Genomic DNA, 21236 nt, shown 5'->3' with positions numbered 1-21236 from the left:
TATACTGGAATGACAAGACAACACATGACTATAACATCCTCTACACACACACTGCACAGGCAGTAAAAAGTGCAAACACACAGGAAGCAGATGGGAAGACTGGCAGCGTTATTTCTGGACCTGGTTCTTTGCTTTAAATTCCCCCTGCAGTCGGTGTCATTTCACTTTACAGCGTACTGTATCTGTGGTGTCAAAGAGGTCAGGGGTCATTTTGGAATAACATCAGTTAATAATTTCAACCCTTTTTTGTCCGTCTTGGCTCCACCCCTCTGTGTCTCAGTTCAAATATTAAATTAATATTAATGATTGGCTAATGATAAAGATAAGTTTGGAAGACACCAGCCTCCAATAGGCTTGGCCGGATATTCAGTAATATTCATTATCACAATGGGTTTATTTCCCGCTATATGTGATATTTTTCGTAATAATAATTTTTTTTTCTTCTGCTGCCGAGTCCAACCCTGACTTCACAGCTGTGCTAACTGTAAATTGAACCTTGGCGTGTGGCAAATAAAACTTTGAACTGCTGTTTAGTGGCAGTATTGCTTCTAGCTGAAACAGAAAATCCAATAATATAATTATATAATATTAAAAAACACCTGAAAAAGGTATATCGTGATATTTGACCTGAACTCCATCACAATATTACATTTTGGATATTGCCCTGGTTACATCCAGGTATCTGTGTGTGTGTTCATACACTGATGGTTGAAGGGAGAAAGACGGAGACGAGCGAGTTAGAGAAGAGAGAGAGAGACCAGGAGCAGCTGAGTTGTACTCAAGTACTGTCAGACTGGTGATTGTAATGATACTAATGATAGTGATACTTGAAGGTGTAATAGTGTTATTGATAATAACAGCAGCAATGATAGCAGCACCAATTAATAATAATAAGAGAGGAGAAGCACAAACTCCAGTAGGGAGTGGGCACAAAGTCAGTGACATGCAGTAATGTGATACAGATGCATCATGGGAGTTCCCCCAGCAGTCTAGCACTTTAGCAGGATAACTAAGGGCTGGTTCAGGACTCACCTGATCCAGCTCTCACTATAAGCCCTATCAAAGAGCACAGTTTGAAGCCTGATCTTAAATGTAGAGAGGGAGTCTGCCTCCTGGACCCGGACCGGGAGCTGGTTCCACGGGAGAGCAGCCTGATAGCTGACGGCTCTGCCTCCCACTCTAGTCTCAGAAACTCTAGGAACCACAAGTAGACCTGCATTTAGCAGAGTGTTCTGTTGGGGTAATGGGGAAATATGAGCTCTTTAAGATACGATGGAGCTTGGTCGTTAAAGGCTTTGTACGTCTGAGGAGAAGTATTTGCATTCCGTTCTGAATTTTACGGGGAGCCGGTGCAGTGAAGCTAACACAGATATGATCTCTCTCCTAGTTCCTCAGTACTCGTGCTGCAGCATTTTGAATCAGCTGGAGGCTTTTCACTGATTTATTGGGACATCCTGATAAAGAATTACAGTAGTCCAGTCTAGAGGAAACAAGCGCACAGACTTGTTCCTTTTGAGACAGGATGGTTCTAATTAGAGCTGCGCAATTAATCGAAACATAATCGAGATCGCAATATGGCCAGGTGCAATATCCAAATCGAATAGATTTAAAAGAATATGTAACATGTAAATTTACATGTTTGTTTGGTACAAGACCCAACAAAATCATTTTCATACTTTTTTATATGAAAATGAAATTTAAAAATGACCATTTCAACTGAAATCACAATCACAATATCTGCCAAAGTAATCACACTGATTTATTTTCCATATCATGCAGCCCTATTTCTAATTTTCTTAGTTTGTCCTAGAGACTTGTTCTAAAATGATGTTGATGAGAGTGTAAAGAGTCAAACGGTGAAGTTTCAGCCTGTAAAAACAGAATGAGCCAAAAGACAACAAAACAGAGCTGAGGGGAAGAGGACGCTCGGCCCTTCGACGAGCAGCTGAAAGACTCATTTGCTTTTATTATATTACTGATGTTAAACCTTCACAGCAGAGACTCATATGGCTGTTTATATTATCAGTGTCTGTGAGTGACAGGACATAGTCAGAGGGAGGGGCTGTGTTTTGTGAGTTTCAGATTTAGCCCCGAGACTTTACAACCATCAGTTAATAGCTGACTGTGAATACAAGCAAATGTCTTTCTATATATATGTGAAATCACCATTTAACAAACCTGTGTGTGTGTGTGTGTGTGTGTGTGTGTGTGTGTGTGTGTGTGTGTGTGTGTGTGTGTGTGTGTGTGTGTGTGTGTGTGTGTGGCGGTGGGTGTGTGTGTGGGTGTGCATTTCTACAGGCTGCAAACAGCTACTTGAGAGACCAGTGGTTTCACTCCCTGCAGTGGAAGGTGAGGTTTCAGTCTGTCTTTAACTATTAATTGGTTTGTTTCATCAGCTCTATCAAACAATCGTGCTGAGGCCTTTAACCCCCTCCCCCCCCAGAGATAAACACACGCACGCACATACTTTTTCTACTGTATATTTCAGGATCATTGTCCCTTATTCTTTAGACTTTATGAAGCGTACCCCATACTTTGAAGTTTATTGCAACTTGACGACATTGACACAAAAGAAATAGATTTTTGTTGTATTACTAAAACTTCTCGCAGCTGACATTACCTGAGTCGTGCTGCACTCACTTTACAGCGTACTGTATCTGTGGTGTCAAAGAGGTCAGGGGTCATTTTGGAATAACATCAGTTAATAATTTCAACCCTTTTTTGTCCGTCTTGGCTCCACCCCTCTGTGTCTCAGTTCAAATATTAAATTAATATTAATGATTGGCTAATGATAAAGATAAGTTTGGAAGACACCAGCCTCCAATAGGCTTGGCCCGATATTCAGTAATATTCATTATCACAATGGGTCTATTTCCCGCTATATGTGATATTTTTCGTAATAATAATTTTTTTTCTTCTGCTGCCGAGTCCAACCCTGACTTCACAGCTGTGCTAACTGTAAATTGAACCTTGGCGTGTGGCAAATAAAACTTTGAACTGCTGTTTAGTGGCAGTATTGCTTCTAGCTGAAACAGAAAATCCAATAATATAATTATATAATATTAAAAAACACCTGAAAAAGGTATATCGTGATATTTGACCTGAACTGCATCACAATATTACATTTTGGATATTGCCCTGGTTACATCCAGGTATCTGTGTGTGTGTTCATACACTGATGGTTGAAGGGAGAAAGACGGAGAAGAGCGAGTTAGAGAAGAGAGAGAGACCAGGAGCAGCTGAGTTGTACTCAAGCACTGTCAGACTGGTGATTGTAATGATACTAATGATAGTGATACTTGAAGGTGTAATAGTGTTATTGATAATAACAGCAGCAATGATAGCAGCACCAATTAATAATAATAAGAGAGGAGAAGCACAAACTCCAGTAGGGAGTGGGCACAAAGCATTAATGTGATACAGATGCATCATGGGAGTTCCCCCAGCAGTCTAGCACTTTAGCAGGATAACTAAGGGCTGGTTCGGGACTCACCTGATCCAGCTCTCACTATAAGCCCTATCAAAGAGCACAGTTTGAAGCCTGATCTTAAATGTAGAGAGGGAGTCTGCCTCCTGGACCCGGACCGGGAGCTGGTTCCACAGGAGAGCAGCCTGATAGCTGACGGCTCTGCCTCCCACTCTAGTCTCAGAAACTCTAGGAACCACAAGTAGACCTGCATTTAGCAGAGTGTTCTGTTGGGGTAATGGGGAAATATGAGCTCTTTAAGATACGATGGAGCTTGGTCGTTAAAGGCTTTGTACGTCTGAGGAGAAGTATTTGCATTCCGTTCTGAATTTTACGGGAGCCGGTGCAGTGAAGCTAACACAGATATGATCTCTCTCCTAGTTCCTCAGTACTCGTGCTGCAGCATTTTGAATCAGCTGGAGGCTTTTCACTGATTTATTGGGACATCCTGATAAAGAATTACAGTAGTCCAGTCTAGAGGAAACAAGCGCACAGACTTGTTCCTTTTGAGACAGGATGGTTCTAATTAGAGCTGCGCAATTAATCGAAACATAATCGAGATCGCAATATGGCCAGGTGCAATATCCAAATCGAATAGATTTAAAAGAATATGTAACATGTAAATTTACATGTTTGTTTGGTACAAGACCCAACAAAATCATTTTCATACTTTTTTATATGAAAATGAAATTTAAAAATGACCATTTCAACTGAAATCACAATCACAATATCTGCCAAAGTAATCACACTGATTTATTTTCCATATCATGCAGCCCTATTTCTAATTTTCTTAGTTTTTCCTAGAGACTTGTTCTAAAATGATGTTGATGAGAGTGTAAAGAGTCAAACAGTGAAGTTTCAGCCTGTAAAAACAGAATGAGCCAAAAGACAACAAAACAGAGCTGAGGGGAAGAGGACGCTCGGCCCTTCGACGAGCAGCTGAAAGACTCATTTGCTTTTATTATATTACTGATGTTAAACCTTCACAGCAGAGACTCATACGGCTGTTTATATTATCAGTGTCTGTGAGTGACAGGACATAGTCAGAGGGAGGGGCTGTGTTTTGTGAGTTTCAGATTTAGCCCCGAGACTTTACAACCATCAGTTAATAGCTGACTGTGAATACAAGCAAACAAATGTCTTTCTATATATATGTGAAATCACCATTTAACAAACCTGTGTGTGTGTGTGTGTGTGTGTGTGTGTGTGTGTGTGTGTGTGTGTGTGTGTGTGTGTGTGTGTGTGTGTGTGTGTGTGTGTGTGTGTGTGTGTGTGTGTGTGTGTGTGTGTGGTGTGTGTGTGTGTGTGTGTGTATGGCGGTGGGTGTGTGTGTGGGTGTGCATTTCTACAGGCTGCAAACAGCTACTTGAGAGACCAGTGGTTTCACTCCCTGCAGTGGAAGGTGAGGTTTCAGTCTGTCTTTAACTATTAATTGGTTTGTTTCATCAGCTCTATCAAACAATCGTGCTGAGGCCTTTAACCCCCTCCCCCCCCAGAGATAAACACACGCACGCACATACTTTTTCTACTGTATATTTCAGGATCATTGTCCCTTATTCTTTAGACTTTATGAAGCGTACCCCATACTTTGAAGTTTATTGCAACTTGACGACATTGACACAAAAGAAATAGATTTTTGTTGTATTACTAAAACTTCTCGCAGCTGACATTACCTGAGTCGTGCTGCACTCACCGAGCTAAATAAAGCCACGCAAAGATGTATTCCTGCAGTGGTTCAGAGCTCACAGTCACTTCCTGTGATTTAACAAAAATATTTTCCCCCTATGTTTAATTTCCCCCAAACTCAGCACTGTTTCTAAGTAGTAATGAAAAGCTGTCACATAAATAGTTGTCATGATAGGCGCTTTACTTTACACAGCTCTGATTCAACACAAACATTTCCTGTTTGTGTTTTCACGGCACCACGTTGAATGAAAAGTTTCCATGCCAACCTAACAAGCATATGAGAAATGATGATATGAAGGAGCGCTGGTTTCACAGAACATCACAGGCAGCAGCTGCAGAAGATAAAGATATGGGTAGTGACCGCGGGGCAAACTGAATCTGTGTGTCCCGCAGAAAAAGATCTACAAGTACCGTAAGGTCCTGAACAACCCGAGCCGCTGGGACGTGGTGCTGAAGGAGATCAGAGCGCTGGTGGACATGGCTCTGACCTCACCGCTGCAGGACGAGTCCATCCATCAGGCCCCGCTGCACATCATCTCCACCCTGCTGGCTGAGGTACACACACACACACGCACACACACACACACACACACACACACACGCATATCTGACTCATGAGGACCTTCTCCTAGCCCTTACCATTTCCTCCAGCCTGTTATTATTGTGTACACTAATGTGAACGTAATCCCAATATTCTACTTTCAATTTCTTCACATTTGTGATTTAACAATCACAAAAAAACTAATCTTCAGTGGTGGAAAATAAATAATTATATTTATTTAAGTAAAATACTTGAATACGTAAAATTCTGAGGCTAGTAGCTCATGATTCTAAGTAAGTAAAGTACGGAGGCCAAACTGTTAGAAATAAATATATTAAAAGACATTTAATGATTAATTTGTTGGAGTTGGTTCATTTCTCCTTCAATGTTGAAATGTTTTAGCAAAAATGATTCCTAGTGCTTAATGTTTTCATTATAGATTTTTGGAAATTTATCAATTTTTATTTTTATTTTCTGGAGGCAGTGATGGGTTTCAACACCACTGTCAGTGAAAGAGACATGAAATAGAAATGTGACATGAAATAAAGTGTCATCAGGAAAGAATGTCTTTATGATTCTGTTAAAGAAAAGAAGAAATGTATGTCGTGAAATAAACAATAAATCCGTTTCAGTGAAATGGTTCATATGATAAGAACGTTGAAACAAGAGCTTTTTCTAATATCCTAAATTATTTCACAATTATATATTACAATTTTATTAATTATTAATTTATTAATTAAATTTCTTTTTACAAATTTGTGCAGGTTTATTTGTTTCATGATAATTTTTTTATTCATTTAATATTGAAAAATTTGGAGCTTCAGACATTTAAAGTTCACTTAAATATTTAGATTTCATGCTACTTTACACTTCTGTATAAATATAGTGTTGTATATATGATGCACAAACAGTTTATAAAATAGTTCAACTTAGCTTCACCTCAAAACCTTTGAAATGCAGGGATTTTACTTGTCATGGATCATTTTTTAAAGTGCATTGTTTATATCTTTGCATAAATAGAAGCTCTGCAACACTGAAATATTCTTAAGGGGAAAAAACACAGCACACACACAGTGTAACAATAAGACCCCAGAGGCTGCATCAAAAGTTTTTACAGTCAACACACTGACTGCATTGTTATTTTTAGATCTTCAGTAAGTTTCTAGTGCAGTGCTGGAAGAAAGGTCAGGAAGTCACCAAAACCATTAAAGGAACAGTTTGACATTTTCGGAAATACTAAGATATCTAAACAGTTTTTTTTTCTTCTTCTTCTTCTTCTTCTTCTTTCTCTTAGAACTCTAATCTAAGCACTCAGGATCATGAGAACATCATTGTGGTGAGTATGAAGTTCACTGTTACTACAAACTGATTTGATGTCAGGCTGAAGTTAATGATTAACGCCCTGGAGTCCGGCCTCTTGTTGTTTTGATCTTTAAACTGAAGAGAAATATAGATTCCCCTCCTCTTCTCCATCAGGTTGTGTATCTTGTGTGGTTCTGTGGTTTTGATTGATGCAGTCGATGCTCATATGTCAGTGTCAGTGCAGAACAGAGGCTGTGATGCAGGTGTACTTCACCTGTGGGCTGTTTTTACAAGGCTCCTTCACCTGACAGCCCAGATCTATACTGCTGGCTCCTAGCCAGGGTAAATAACAGATAGGATGTGGAAATATTCATCTGTGTTTGTGTGTGTGTGTGTGTGTGTGTTGTGTGTGTGTGTGTGTGTGTGTGTGTGTGTGTGTGTGTTTGTTAAGGCCATTGCTCCTCTGCTGGAAAACAACCACCCGCCACCTGACCTGTGTGAGTTCTTCTGTAAGGTAAGATCATGTGCTGGGGTCGTGAGCTGAACATGTGTGGTGAATTTAAATATCTGTATGTATATAAAAGGTCTCTGTGCTGATGTTTGTTCCTGTGTGTTGCAGCACTGTCGGGAGCGACCGCGTTCAATGGTCGTGATTGAAGTGTTCACTCCCGTGGTCCAGAGAATCCTCAAACATAACATGGTGAGAAAGGCTCCGCTCAGGGGCCGCCCTGGGTCCTCAGGGGTCCGGCTGATGTCTGTTTGCAGCATCATGTTTGTGGCAGTTTATGTTCAAATGTAGTAGAAGAAGAAATACATCAGTGTGTCTGATGAATCTTGATCTAAAACCTTAAAATCCTGAAGAGCGACTGGATGCTGTGATGCTCATCAGACAGGGCTGGATTAATGCAGTGGGGTGTGTGTGTGTGTGTGTGTGTGTGTGTGTGTGTGTCCCCAACCTGTCATACATTCCAACAGACAACAAACTACTTTTTTAGTTGCTGTTGTCAGGTTCATGTTTTACTGTGTGAGCTGTGATATCTTTTCTATTCTCGAAGTTCTTGCTCCTAAACATTAAAATAAAACTAACAATATAAAACAAGTATGCGCCATGTCCTACCCAGAAATGAATCATAAAGTGATTATTGATAAGGGAGCTGCCAGCGGATCAAAGGGCAAAATCAGTAATGAAATCACAAGTTTTTCATTCTTTCTTGGCGAAGTGGCCGAGGAAATACAACTTCCTTCTCATGTCGTCTCTAATTTCAAGTATCTTGTAAAAAAAAAAAGCATGAAATTAAAGACAAAATAATTATTTCTTTCTTCATTACACTTTATAAACATCTGATCTTTCCCTTTTCTGCTTAATTGCAAGGGCCTGGTGCTCATACAGTACTTCAATATGAAATATATGATGATATGATAATAAAATATTTCACTTAATGTTTTCTCAGTCATTTTTCCATAAGCTACATTAATGTGTACCATTCAACATAAGCAGAATAAAAGGTTAATTACGCCTCGTCTCTTTGTAAAGGAAAGAGAAGATATTAGAGCTCACACAGTATAACATTTTTAACATCTTCATTTTTAAGATCCAAATCTTGAAGTTGTTGTTATTACTCAACTCAAACTCAAAATAACTTCATTTATCTGTCAGGATCTTCATTTGTGTGAAAGCGTCAGTGCAAAGTAGATTACAAACAAGTACAGCTTGGCTCCTGTACAGCCATTTTAGATAGTAAGTGTGCTTGCAATACGAATATGGATAATACAGATACATTACCGCTAAATAAACCAAATAGCAGTGGAAAAACCTCAACATCTCTGAAAGAAATCCTCAAAATCCTCTTCTCTCTTGTGCTCGTTGGTTTGGTTTATACAGTTTTGTTTTGTGTGTCTGTGGCAGGATTTTGGGAAGTGCCCTCGACTGCGTCTCTTCACTCAGGAGTACATCCTGGCTCTCAATGAGCTGAACGCCGGGATGGAGGTCGTCAAAAAGTTTGTCCACAGGTGAGAGAGGGTGACGTGTATGAAAACTGGAAAGGCCCTGTGTGATTAGATTTAGACGTGACTGCTGGTACTTTGTTTCTACGTATTTAACGAACACTGTACCAGGTTCTTACCTAAACTTTGTTCCACTCAGGGGCTGAACAACCTCTGCAACATGCACGCAACATGAAACGCATGAGGTGTACATAGCTGAGTGCGTGCAGTGACAGACACTGAACCCTCAGTAAACGACTGCGACTGTGCGATCTAACCTGTACCTGTGTGTGTGTGTGTGTGTTGCAGCATGCACGGGCCGACAGGGCAGTGCCCTCACCCACGTGTCCTGCCAAACCTGGTGGCAGTGTGCCTCGCCGCCATTTATTCCTGTTATGAGGAGTTCATCAACAGGTCAGTTACACACACACACACACACTCCCTCAGTTTGTCCTCTTACCTTCCCGCTCATGTCCAGACATCTGGTTTGTCTGAGACCTGAAGGCCGACAGCAGGAGACTGCTGGTATATAAAGTGGCTATGAGTGCACATCATTATGAATAAATGTTGCCTGGATATGTTAATGCTGGACACATCTGAGGCGTGAGAGAGAAGCTTCGCCACAGCAGCCATTGTTTTTGAGCTCGATTCGTTCCACGCACCCAAACCTGTTTATTCAGCTGTTGTGCTCCTTCTTTTGTTTGCCTCTGTCCATTTTTTTTTTTTTTTTTTCATCGATTAGACAAACACACAATCAGTAATTTCCCACATCTTGAAGGAAACAGTACAAACAGTTTGCAGATGTTACCGGGAAAGCGGATCATGACTGTCAGACCACATGATGCCAGTTACAGCTCGTAACTGATTGGCCGTGTCCCGACATCCACAATGCAAGACAAACACACAGGCAAATATATCACATTCAGTCAATAAACAGAAATACATTAAATATATAATGTGATTATGTTTATTAAGAAGGACACCCTGAAGTTACACATCAGACCTGGTCAGGGTTTTTGTCTCGCCTCATCTGGTGCAGTGACAATACGCAGCAGCTGCTTTTAACAGATATAATCTCCACATTTAGCAAATATAGCAAAATTATTTTCAATGCATGTGAATGGAAAGTGTCTGGGAGCGACTCTGAATGGATCCTTGTGAAACAGTAAAAACGCAAAAGGTGAACTCTTTGTACAACATCTGGAATTTCATTTTTGTCAAAAGATTTACATTTATTTATTTATTTATTTATTTATTTATTTGTTCATTTATTAACCACTACCAAGGTGAACTATACATCATACTGCAAAACAATAAGGTTATTAAAATCCAAAACAAGAGGGAACAAAAAAATAATGACAAAAACAAACAACAGTAAAACTAATAATAACAACAAAGTACCCACACTGCATCCAAACAGCTGATGTGATGTAGAAAATGATGTCCTGTGGGGACTCTAAAAACAGTTTAACTTGTTAAATGTGAAATATTTGATTGTTTTCATTCCTCTACATCTCATGGGGGAAAAAAAAACATTTCACAGAAAAAGCAGTTTTCCATCTTTTTGCTTTCTAACTCATTCCATTACTTTCTCTTAAAATTGACATGTTTCTTTTTCTAGTGTGTTCCATAGGGGGCTTTTTGTTGACTCCATATGTGTAGCAAAGGCTACTCATTAGCATCAACTCGTTAGCTTCCTTCACCCCAGAGAGGAAAACTTCTTAGCTAATTTTTCCAAAACTCCAGCACACAGAGGAGCCATCGCTCTGGTAGCATCTCTCCTGGCCCGCACCTCTTTTCTTTCCCCTCTGTCCTCACACTTTGTTATTTTTAGGCCTCCTATTATATTTTAATTGACATTACTGCTGTGCTTTGATACTAAATGTCTGCTTTGAGTATGCGGTCCGGTCACCTCTCCCCCTCTCCCTTCTTGCAGTCGGGACAACTCCCCCAGCCTGAAGGAGATCAGAAACGGTTGCCAGCAACAGAACGACCGCAAACCCCCGATGCCACTGCGCCTGCTGCGCCCCGAGCCTCCTACGCCACCTCCTGCCACCCTCCTGCCCCTCTCCACCAGCCCCAGTCCTCCTCAGCCGCTTCCCCCCGCCCCACTAAACCCGACTCCGTCCATCCCCATCTCCTCCCCGACACCTTCCCTGCCCCTCTCCCCTCCTCCATCCGTCGTCAATTCCAGCGAGATCCTGGTGGAGCTGGAGCGAAACAACTCGGCCAACACCAGGCGGAAGGGCGGGCCGTCAGGGGGCGACAGCGAACCCAACCTCATCGACTGTCTGCTGGTCAGCCCGGCCGTCAACACCCTGTCCATCCAGCTGCCGGCGCAGGCGGACCGGGTGCTGGGCTGCTTCGCTCTCATCCTCAAGATGCTGTGAGTTCACACACTGTCACTGAGTATTAAAGGAACAGTCCAACGTTTTGGATAAACTTGTTTTCCCAGAGTCAGACGAGATCAGTATCAGTGTCAAGAAGCTGCAGAGGATCATGGGAATGACAGCAACACTCGCTGCCAAACTTTGCAGTATTCATAAAACAGCCATAAACACACACTTAAAGAGTGTGAGCTGTCTTGTCTTGCCGTCCACCACCTTCTTCAAATCCCCAGCTGTGACCTGATCGCTCTAAGAACAGGGACATGATTTCCTCCAGAAATTCAACATCTTCCATCCATTACTTTTGTGTTTTGTTGCAGTTAAATGTACGAAAACAACAACATGAGCTCTCAGTCGTTCTGGTTTGTTTTCTTCCCCCATCATGAGCATGTGCGCATCTCACAGTGAAGTCGGCTCACCTCCCCGACACAGGAAGATTCTCAGCTGTACGTTCTCCGGCCTCTTTTACCTACAGTAAAGAAGTAAAAGAGACGCAGTTGCTGCATATTGACTTTTTCATGATTTCAGCTGCTCACATGTATTTGAACCATAGCCTGTTCTGTCAGTAGTCACCTACGCATAAGGCGCACACACACACACACACGCACACACACACACGTACAAGTCACACTGAAAATGAACTGAAATTTCGTACTGATTGTGATTTTATGTAACTTTTTAACAAATGTCTGTGTCTTGATGAAAGTGCGTTAAACCTACACACATTTCAAATCAAGAACCCAGGAAGTGTCCTAATTTGCAAAGGTGACATTGTGTGTGTGTGTGTGTGTGTGTGTGTGTGTGTGCGTGTGTGTCAGGGTGTGTGTCAGGGTGTGTGTCAGGGTGTGTGTCAGGGTGTGTGTCAGGGTGTGTGTCAGGGTGTGTGTCAGGGTGTGTGTCAGGGTGTGTGTCAGGGTGTGTGTCAGGGTGTAGGTACATTAACCAAACAGGATGGCCTAAAAAAGCGACAGTGTCTGTGTGTTTGTAACAAAGCCAGTGTTACTTAACTCAGAGTAATGTGACGCTCCAGCTCCTGTTGAATCCACGCTGCAGGTTTGCGTCATCTCGGTGCAGCTCATGTTTCAGCCGCTCCTCCGTCTCTTTGTCCTGCGGTCACACTCATCCAGATTACATCCTCCTCTGTGCGTCGTTCCACTGACTCTCTCCATCTCTGTTTTCTCTCTCTTTCTTTTCGCCACTGTCTGCCTCCGTCAGGTCAGACTATGATGACTGGAGACCTGCTCTGGCCAGCCTACTGCAGCCCATCCCCTTTCCTAAAGAGTGAGTATTCACACACACACACGTACAAGTCACACTGAAAATGAACTGAAATTTCGTACTGATTGTGATTTTATGTAACTTTTTAACAAATGTCTGTGTCTTGATGAAAGTGCGTTAAACCTACACACATTTCAAATCAAGAACCCAGGAAGTGTCCTAATTTGCAAAGGTGACATTGTGTGTGTGTGTGCGTGCGTGTGTGCGCGTGTGTGTCAGGGTGTGTGTCAGGGTGTAGGTACATTAACCAAACAGGATGGCCTAAAAAAGCGACAGTGTCTGTGTGTTTGTAACAAAGCCAGTGTTACTTAACTCAGAGTAATGTGACGCTCCAGCTCCTGTTGAATCCACGCTGCAGGTTTGCGTCATCTCGGTGCAGCTCATGTTTCAGCCGCTCCTCCGTCTCTTTGTCCTGCGGTCACACTCATCCAGATTACATCCTCCTCTGTGCGTCGTTCCACTGACTCTCTCCATCTCTGTTTTCTCTCTCTTTCTTTTCGCCACTGTCTGCCTCCGTCAGGTCAGACTATGATGACTGGAGACCTGCTCTGGCCAGCCTACTGCAGCCCATCCCCTTTCCTAAAGAGTGAGTATTCACACACACACACACACACACACACACACACACACAAACACACGTCAGCTCACACTTACACTGTAGGTAGGGCTGAATTTCATTAATTAAACAGAGTAATCTAAGGGGGCTGCCCTGGTGGAGCAGGTTGGACGCTCATTCCTAGGTCTGCGGTTCGATCCCCGGCTCCCCCAAAGCATTCTGTCAGGAAATGCATCTGGTCTAAAAACCTCTGCCAAATCAAAATGTGCGGATGGTGATCTGCTGCAGCGACCCCTCAACAACAACAGCAATGAATCTACTAATCTCTTATTCAAGATACTTAAAATGAGCAAAAAAAGCTTCAGATCTTTGATGATTGACTCGTCGTCCTCTGGCTGCCGACGTCATAATTGCCTTCTATTTATCATATTGTACAAGGTAATTGTATTTTTGTATTTCCCTCTGAAATGAAGTGGATTAGACATGACATATAAATACTCCCGCAAGTACAGATACCTCAAAACTGTACCTGAGTAAATGTACTTCCACCAAAGTGAAAAGTGAAATAGCATTGACTTCTTTCTTTCTTTCTTTCTTTCCATCCTTGATAAAAAAGAACCTGACTTGTGAAACCCCGCCCCCCCCCCCCCCCATGGTCAGGCCTGCCTGCCTGGGTTCGAGGCCTCAGCTGGTCTTTTAACTTTGCTGTGAAGATGCAGTATTGTCTCTGAGCTGCACAGGCTCTGTAGTGAAAGCAGCAGCAGCAACAGCTTCATTTCTCCGTTTGTGTCAACACAGGATGCGGTGAGGCTCAGTATTTGGTGTAGGTCACCTGTGTTTTGGAGCGCTCAGAACCAAACACACACTCAGCTCACACTCACTGTAGTTATCTGAGAAACATGAAAGAAAATACACAAAAGAGACAGAATGAGACGCTTTTTTTTTTTCTTCATTTGGTAGCTTGAAATGTCAAGTGTGTCATGACTCTGCTGTTGGAAGAAGTTGCAGTAGTAGCTGTTGAAGCTGTGTAACAATCAGCTACATTAATAATGACTATTAACTAAATAAATCGCAGGAGAAATATGATTCACCTTTTAAATTATTATTGATGTGTGTGTTGTTTTTTTTTAATTGTGTCGACACAAAAGACAACAAAGAAAATAAGGATGTCTGTCAGAATGCTGCTGGTTTAGCATCTATTTCAATGTCCTCTGCGTCAGAAAACAAACGTACACAGAAACAGTTTCAAGTCATCAGAGTTCTGGATTGTCACAGTCCTTGAACGAGGCGAACGCTAAGATTCAGAATGCAGAGTCACTTCAAACAGAAACACAACATCAGTCAAATCAGCCCAAAACTCAGCAGTGATCCGACACGTGATCCACCTCAGAGTTAAAAAGGGAACTTCCTCTTCCTCCGTTGATTAGTCCTCCTTTCCGGGCGAAGCAAACCGCTGTCAGTGCACTGAAGAAAAAAAGTCCTGGGTCTCCTGCAAACTCCCTGAGTGGATCTCACCTCTTGCCTTCCATCTTTCTTTTTAAAACCTCACAATAGCCCCTAGGTCAGCTCCGACCTATGAACCCAACATAACAAAAAGGTGAACTAAGGATGACCCTTATAGGCCACCACGCACACATACACAGGATGGCATCAGTTTCCAGGGATTACTCTTAATGATAAACCTTTATTCAGCTACCCTGCTCTGTGAGTGACCCTGTTTAAGCTGTAACAGCAGTAAACCAGCAGTAGCTGTAGTAGTGAGGAGTCTTTGTGCCTCCTGGCAGTGTAAAAGCAGAACACAGCAGTTTTTGGTCCCAGTCTAAAAACACCAGAGAAGCTATAACCACAGTGCTACCCACAACCCCCTCGCTCCCCCATTCCCTTCCATCTCCCACCTTTCTCTTTTTCCTCCACTCTTTCGTATCACTGTCTCTGGAGACGTAAGTTTCTAGCAGGGTCCTAATGGGGCCCAGCTGCTGACGTAGGTGAGACCTCATCACACTTCCCCGGGGGTCAAGAACTGAAGGGGCGGCCTTTCTGCCCCCAGAGAGCCTACTGTAATTGGCTACAAGCAGCCGCAGGCCTGATTTATAATTGGCTGGCTTGACGCGGAGCTTCATTAGCGTGGACTGGTTGACGGCTTGTTATTTGTACCGACGCTGGGACACACCTGTTGCTCACCTGCGCCACTGTTGCCTTGTCGATGTCTTCCGGCATCATTAGGAAAAGCAACAATACTCCCCAGCACCCTGACGCTGAAGATATAATGAGTCACGTCACATCACACGCTCAGATAACTTCATGCACACACATGCAGAACACTGATTAACACATTATATCTCATCCGCTTAATGCAATAGAAGAATGGTTTTGCCATTTTGCAGGGGTTGCATGTCAGACTGTGTCTTCTTATCCAACTCTCAGCAAGACAGCAATAAGCTTTTTTCCCACAAATGATCAAAATATTCCTTTAATTAATAAACTGAATTTATATTTTTAAGAAAACATAATGCCATGAAGCTGGATGTGTATATTTCACCTTCCTACATGTAGAAGCTCACACACAGCATAAATCTTCAAATTGAACTTCTCCTTCTAACCGTCCTCGTCCTTTTCTTTATCACAAACGCAGTTTATGAAGCTGAATTTTGTGTAAACTGATGTCGGATTAAGTCACAGGTTACAATTAAAATAAGACAATAATAACAGGAAGTGAGGAAACGCTGTCACGAGTCTCAGAAATTGTCGCTGAGGAAACACTGAAGACTGCAAAGCAAAGATAATGATAGAGTCATTAAGTTAAAATGATAAAATACTTAAACAGAGGACGTGTGTTAAAGTGAGTCAAACCAGAAACTTAAGGTAGGATATTAAAAATCAAATAAAGATGTTGCTAAAAGGGAGGAAATGTTTGGAAGTGAGTAAAACCAGAATTAAAAGTAGAAATAAAATAAATAACCAGAAATAAAAGTAGAGTATTAAAAGGAAAAGAATCATAGAATAAAAGTATGAACCAGTAAAACAGGTTAAATATATATTTATATATATATTTATATATTTTCTAATAAATAGAAAGATAAATAGATAGACTTCATTAAAAGCCAGACTAAAAAGTTGAGTTTGCTTTTCAAAATATCCACACTTCCTGCCGCCCTTCAGCGGGGCTGTTCCACAGATGTGGACCATAGTAAAGACGCCTCACTGTGAGCTGAAGGTCCTAGCAGGATCACAGGATAAGTTTTCAGTGTTCAGTTTTGATTTATTATTTCGTACAACCATAGAAACGATTCACACACCACACACGCTCCATAGTGTCGGAACAAGCTGATACAGAAAAGGACATAAGAAGGAAATGATTGAATTAAATGGATTATTAATCATTTTGTCCATTGACTTACATCCAGTATCACCACAGCTGACAACTCTTACTGCTGCCGCTGAAACATGATTGTGATGCTTCTCCTCAGGGATCATTAATGTGTCATCTTGAGTAACAAACAATCCCTGGAAGTTCACGTGCTGACGTCTTGTGTGCACGCGCTGAAGGGTCGATAATGAGCTCTGCACTCCCTCTGAAACTTGTTGACAGTATCCACCACTGAAAAGTAACATTGTGCTGCCGTGTCATCAGCTTAACATCAGCCAAGCACGTAGAACTGAACCTCCAGAAATGCTTCCATTCACTGTAAACATGAAGTCTGAGGAAACATCTCACTCACACCTCTCTCTGTCTTCCCTCTCAGGGCCCTCGCACACGCCAAATTCACAAAGTAAGTATCTTGCACGTCATCATCTGTTCTTCACAGACTTTGTTAGATTTTCCAGTTTGAAAAACAACCTGACATCAGTGCCTCAATGTTTCTCCGTCTAAACAGGGAACTGAAATATGTTATTCAAAGGTTTGCGGAGGACCCAAGGCAGGAGGTGAGTGTGTGTTTGTGCATGTTTACCACTGTTTTCAGCAGCTCCAGAGCTTTTAAAAAAAAAAAAAAAAAAAAACTGTCTGAATGTCCTGAGATTGATCAACAGAAACATCATCTGTGTGTGTCTTCCAGGTCCATTCCTGCCTCCTCAGTGTGCGCTCAGGTAAAGACGGCTGGTTCCAGCTCTACAGTCCCGGAGGTGTGGCCTGTGATGACGACGGAGAGCTGTTTGCCAGTATGGTGAGTGTATAAAGACACACACACACGTACACACACACACACACACACACACACAAACGCAATCAGCCTGAAGCATTAATGTGTGGTTGTGGTTGCTAAACCCTGGTCCCTCCCCTCCTCTTCCTCCCCTGCAGGTTCACATCCTGATGGGCTCGTGCTATAAGACCAAGAAGTTCCTCCTCTCTCTGGCTGAGAACAAGCTGGGGCCCTGCATGCTGCTGGCCCTGCGTGGAAACCAGACCATGGTGGAGGTTTGTCCATGTTTATAAAAATATTAACGTTTTCTCTTATTCCTGATCATTTCTCTTGGTGCATTAAATGTGGTAGTTTAGTTCATCCATCATAGTTCCCATGTTTTCTCACATGTGAAGTTCATTATTATCATTACTTACAGACTAAAGTCTGTTCACTAGCATATTTTTGAAGCAGTGACAGAAGTTTGGTTTATGTCAGAAAATAGGGAACAATTTTAAAGAACTGGTCAAAATCACAGCAGCAGAGGCCAGAGTATGTGTGTCTGGTATGAGTCGAGCCACAAAAATGTTGGACCCTACATTTCCCATAATGCACGCAATAGTATTTTCGCTGGTTCCTCCCTGCCTGGTTAACCTCCTCCACAACCACAGAAGACATGATACAGCAGGCTGACTGGTTCTCCTCATAATGTGTACACTGTTAGTCAAGTATAAAATCAGTGCTCTGCCACTTTACAGTGTGTGTGTGTGTGTTTGTTTGTTTGTGTGTGTGTCCAGATCCTGTGTCTGATGCTGGAGTACAACATCATTGACAACAAAGACACTCAGCTTCAGATCATCTCCACCCTGGAGAGCACCCAGGTGGGGCTCCGCATGTACGAGCAGCTCTGCGACCGACAGAGAGAACTCAAAGAGCTGGTGAGTTACTGCTTCAACACACACACACACACACACACACACACACACACACACACAAACAGTGCTCTCTTTGGCATCTAGCAGTTCTAGAAATCTGGACATCTTGTTCCAGCTCATCCCACAGTTGTGACGTAGTTGGATCATCAGCACTGGATAAGGGAACTAAGGGAAAATACAAGGGTCATTTGTGTTTGATGCTCAAACATCACTCTGACACTGAACCCTCAACTTCTTCCATCTAATGTATATGAGCTAAACATGTAAGTGCCTTTGTACAGAAGCATCTACCAAATGATTGTCATGCAACTTTTTCTTTGCGACACGTAAGACGGACCACAAGTACAGAGGCTTTGTTGCAATTTCAAGCTTTTGGTTTTACTTTAAAACCATCATCATCAACATTTAATAACCCTCAAGTGAATCAGCTGATTTCTTATAAACTGAACTGAATGTAAGATAAAAACCTATAGTAAAAACATGTCAACACTCAAAGAGCCTGACATGAAGTAAGAAACTGTAGAAGCTTTTTTCCATTCATCAGAGGTTTTGCCTGTAACCAGTATCACAACCAGGACATCTGACTTTCTACACCACTGAACTTTTAAATACAAATAGATAATAAAAACTTTTTAGTAAGATGTTGTAACCCCTGACTTCTTGATTGGTAGCTTCCTCCAGTCTCTCTGGGCTGTGGGCAACAACAGCTACAATTTTCCTTTAGCTGACTTCTATAATCACCACCGACACAGCAGGACAGTTGACACAACTTTATTCTGCTCTCTGAACAGGACATGTGCATCCTAATAGACTGTCACATTCACACCTGCCCCCCTGTAAACAACGGCAGGTGGGAACACAGTAAAGGGGGTTGTAAATAAGCAATTTAAATGTAACACCTACAGAATATATACAAAATGATACAGGGCTGCAACTGATAATAGACTCAATGAAGTAATATTAAGTAATGATATAATCAACTCAAATAATATTGCACCACTTAATAAACAACACAAATTAATATGGTAAACTTCTAGTTAAAATAACCCAAATGTGTCTTCTTGCAGTCCCATGTTGTTATGTCTGTGACCTCACATTCATTTTTAGGATTTGCTCCATGACTGTTTGTCCACTTAGCTTCACCTGCTGCTGCAGTGAGATTCTTCTGTACAAATGTCCTTCACATTACTTTTCCACTGAGGTTTCATTGGTCTGTCCCTCTCCTCCGCCCTGCAATTAACATCCAGAGCTGGATAATTCCTCTCTGTCGCACACGTCTCAGTAAACTCTGCAGTGTTAATATTCCCGGAGCTCGTCTGGTCCTGAAACGCTGCAACAGTAAAGATCAGACCAGTGACAGTAACTGGCTCCGTCTGCGCTTCACACGCTGAGTCACAGCCGCTTCGCTGCGTCTTCAGAACCGAACCGTCCGTTTACGCGTGGAGGTCGAAGGAAGCAGCTGCTCAACGTATATTCTGTTCACACTCGAGCGTACGCAAAGACAACTCATGCACTTTAAGCAGCTGTGTGAATACATATGCACAGGATGTGTTGTATTTATTCCACCAGTATATTATTCTCTACACTCTGACTCCAGAGCAGCCGCAAAGTCACCAGGAAGCAGATGTTGGTATTGAAGGTGAACTGTCACAATGTTGTGTCATCATCATCAATGTCATCATATTATTGACATTTACAGGAAATACAATAGTTACAATAACAAATCCATCTGAGAAATGATTATTTATGACCTAATTTTCTCTAATTAGTAGTTAGATAAATGATACATTAATGTGATAAAATGATAAAAACATGTAAGAAAATAAAGAATCAATCTTCTGGGATTTTTCTCTCCACACACACAAGCACACAGTGAGGGATAATACATGTGGCATCATGTATAAAACCCGGTGTTCTTCTATTAGAAAAAGGTTAGAAAGCTCACGTCCGTTTCCTCGGTGTGACATGAAAGCAGCTGCTCACACACGCCATCTACTGCCTGAAAAGCTTCCTGCAAGGCCTTGAGCTCAGACGCCATCTTTTTTCTTTTTTTTTTGTCTTCTCCTCAGCAAAGAAAAGGAGGCCCCACCCGACTGACTCTGCCCTCAAAGTCCACGGTGAGATCACGCTGACGCCTTCACACACTAATACAGCTTTAACCTTTTCTGTCCTGGACAACATCAGTGTTAAGGCAGCGCATCATATTACTACTAATACTCTCAGTTTCAGTATTGAATGTTTTTCCTCACCATGTCATAGGATGCAGACCTGGCCCGCCTGTTGAGTTCAGGTTCTTTTGGGAATTTGGAGAACCTGAGCTTGGCCTTCACCAACGTCACCAGTGCCTGTGCCGAGCAGCTCATCAAGCTGCCGTCGCTCAAACAGCTCAACCTCTGGTCCACACAGGTATGAACACACACAACCAAACAACAAACAGCCACAGGAAGACACAAATAAGGAGCAGTGGTCCAGTACATGCATAATGACTATAATGTTGAATGTTCACCCTTTCTTTCTCGCTGTCTTTCTTCAGTTTGGGGACGCGGGGTTGAGGTTGCTGTCTGAGCATCTGGCCTGTCTTCAGGTTCTGAACCTGTGTGAGACTCCAGTCACTGATGCTGGTCTGCTGGCTCTCAGCTGTAAGAAAACACACACACTGTATTCTACAAAAAGCTGTTTCAGTCTGCGGAAGCTGAGCCTAATGAGAATGAGTGATGACTGGAAGTGTTATAGTGACTAAAAGAAGCAAGAATACAATTGAACTGCAGCTGATTGTAAATGTCTGCCTGTTTCAGCCATGAAGAGTCTGTGCAGTCTGAACATGAACAGCACCAAGCTCACAGCTGACACGTATGAGGACCTCAAGGTAATAACAAGAGCACTCATAACAACTGCAAATAGGTCATTTCACAGCATTTATGTGAAAATGAAATACATTTGAAACACTTATTTCCTTCCATTTACACGCCTAAACTGTGCTTTTA

General features: G+C 42.1%; 1 protein-coding gene across 3 annotated transcripts in view; it reads left to right on the top strand.

The window, feature by feature from the left end:
* The window catches only part of cmip (c-Maf inducing protein), a 54049-nt gene that overhangs the window by 27510 nt on the left and 5303 nt on the right, over positions 1-21236 (top strand). The window contains exons 3-20 of one of the 3 annotated variants that reach the window (XM_056386312.1): positions 4818-4868; positions 5546-5707; positions 6988-7029; positions 7447-7509; positions 7615-7695; positions 8902-9005; positions 9288-9392; positions 10915-11364; positions 13164-13229; positions 16943-16969; positions 17075-17123; positions 17255-17362; positions 17497-17613; positions 18115-18255; positions 20322-20369; positions 20512-20658; positions 20786-20891; positions 21048-21118. In XM_056386312.1, the coding sequence (XP_056242287.1) occupies positions 4818-4868; positions 5546-5707; positions 6988-7029; positions 7447-7509; positions 7615-7695; positions 8902-9005; positions 9288-9392; positions 10915-11364; positions 13164-13229; positions 16943-16969; positions 17075-17123; positions 17255-17362; positions 17497-17613; positions 18115-18255; positions 20322-20369; positions 20512-20658; positions 20786-20891; positions 21048-21118 (1938 nt within the window). Of the gene's footprint in view, positions 1-2298; positions 2350-4817; positions 4869-5545; positions 5708-6987; positions 7030-7446; positions 7510-7614; positions 7696-8901; positions 9006-9287; positions 9393-10914; positions 11365-12580; positions 12647-13163; positions 13230-16942; positions 16970-17074; positions 17124-17254; positions 17363-17496; positions 17614-18114; positions 18256-20321; positions 20370-20511; positions 20659-20785; positions 20892-21047; positions 21119-21236 lie in introns of all 3 variants that reach the window. The other 2 variants (XM_056386311.1, XM_056386310.1) reach the window with 2 other exon arrangements.

Source organism: Seriola aureovittata, chromosome 10, assembly GCF_021018895.1.
Source record: "Seriola aureovittata isolate HTS-2021-v1 ecotype China chromosome 10, ASM2101889v1, whole genome shotgun sequence".
In the NCBI taxonomy this organism is placed as follows: Eukaryota; Metazoa; Chordata; class Actinopteri; order Carangiformes; family Carangidae; genus Seriola; species Seriola aureovittata.
This window is presented reverse-complemented; position numbering and strand designations above follow the sequence as displayed.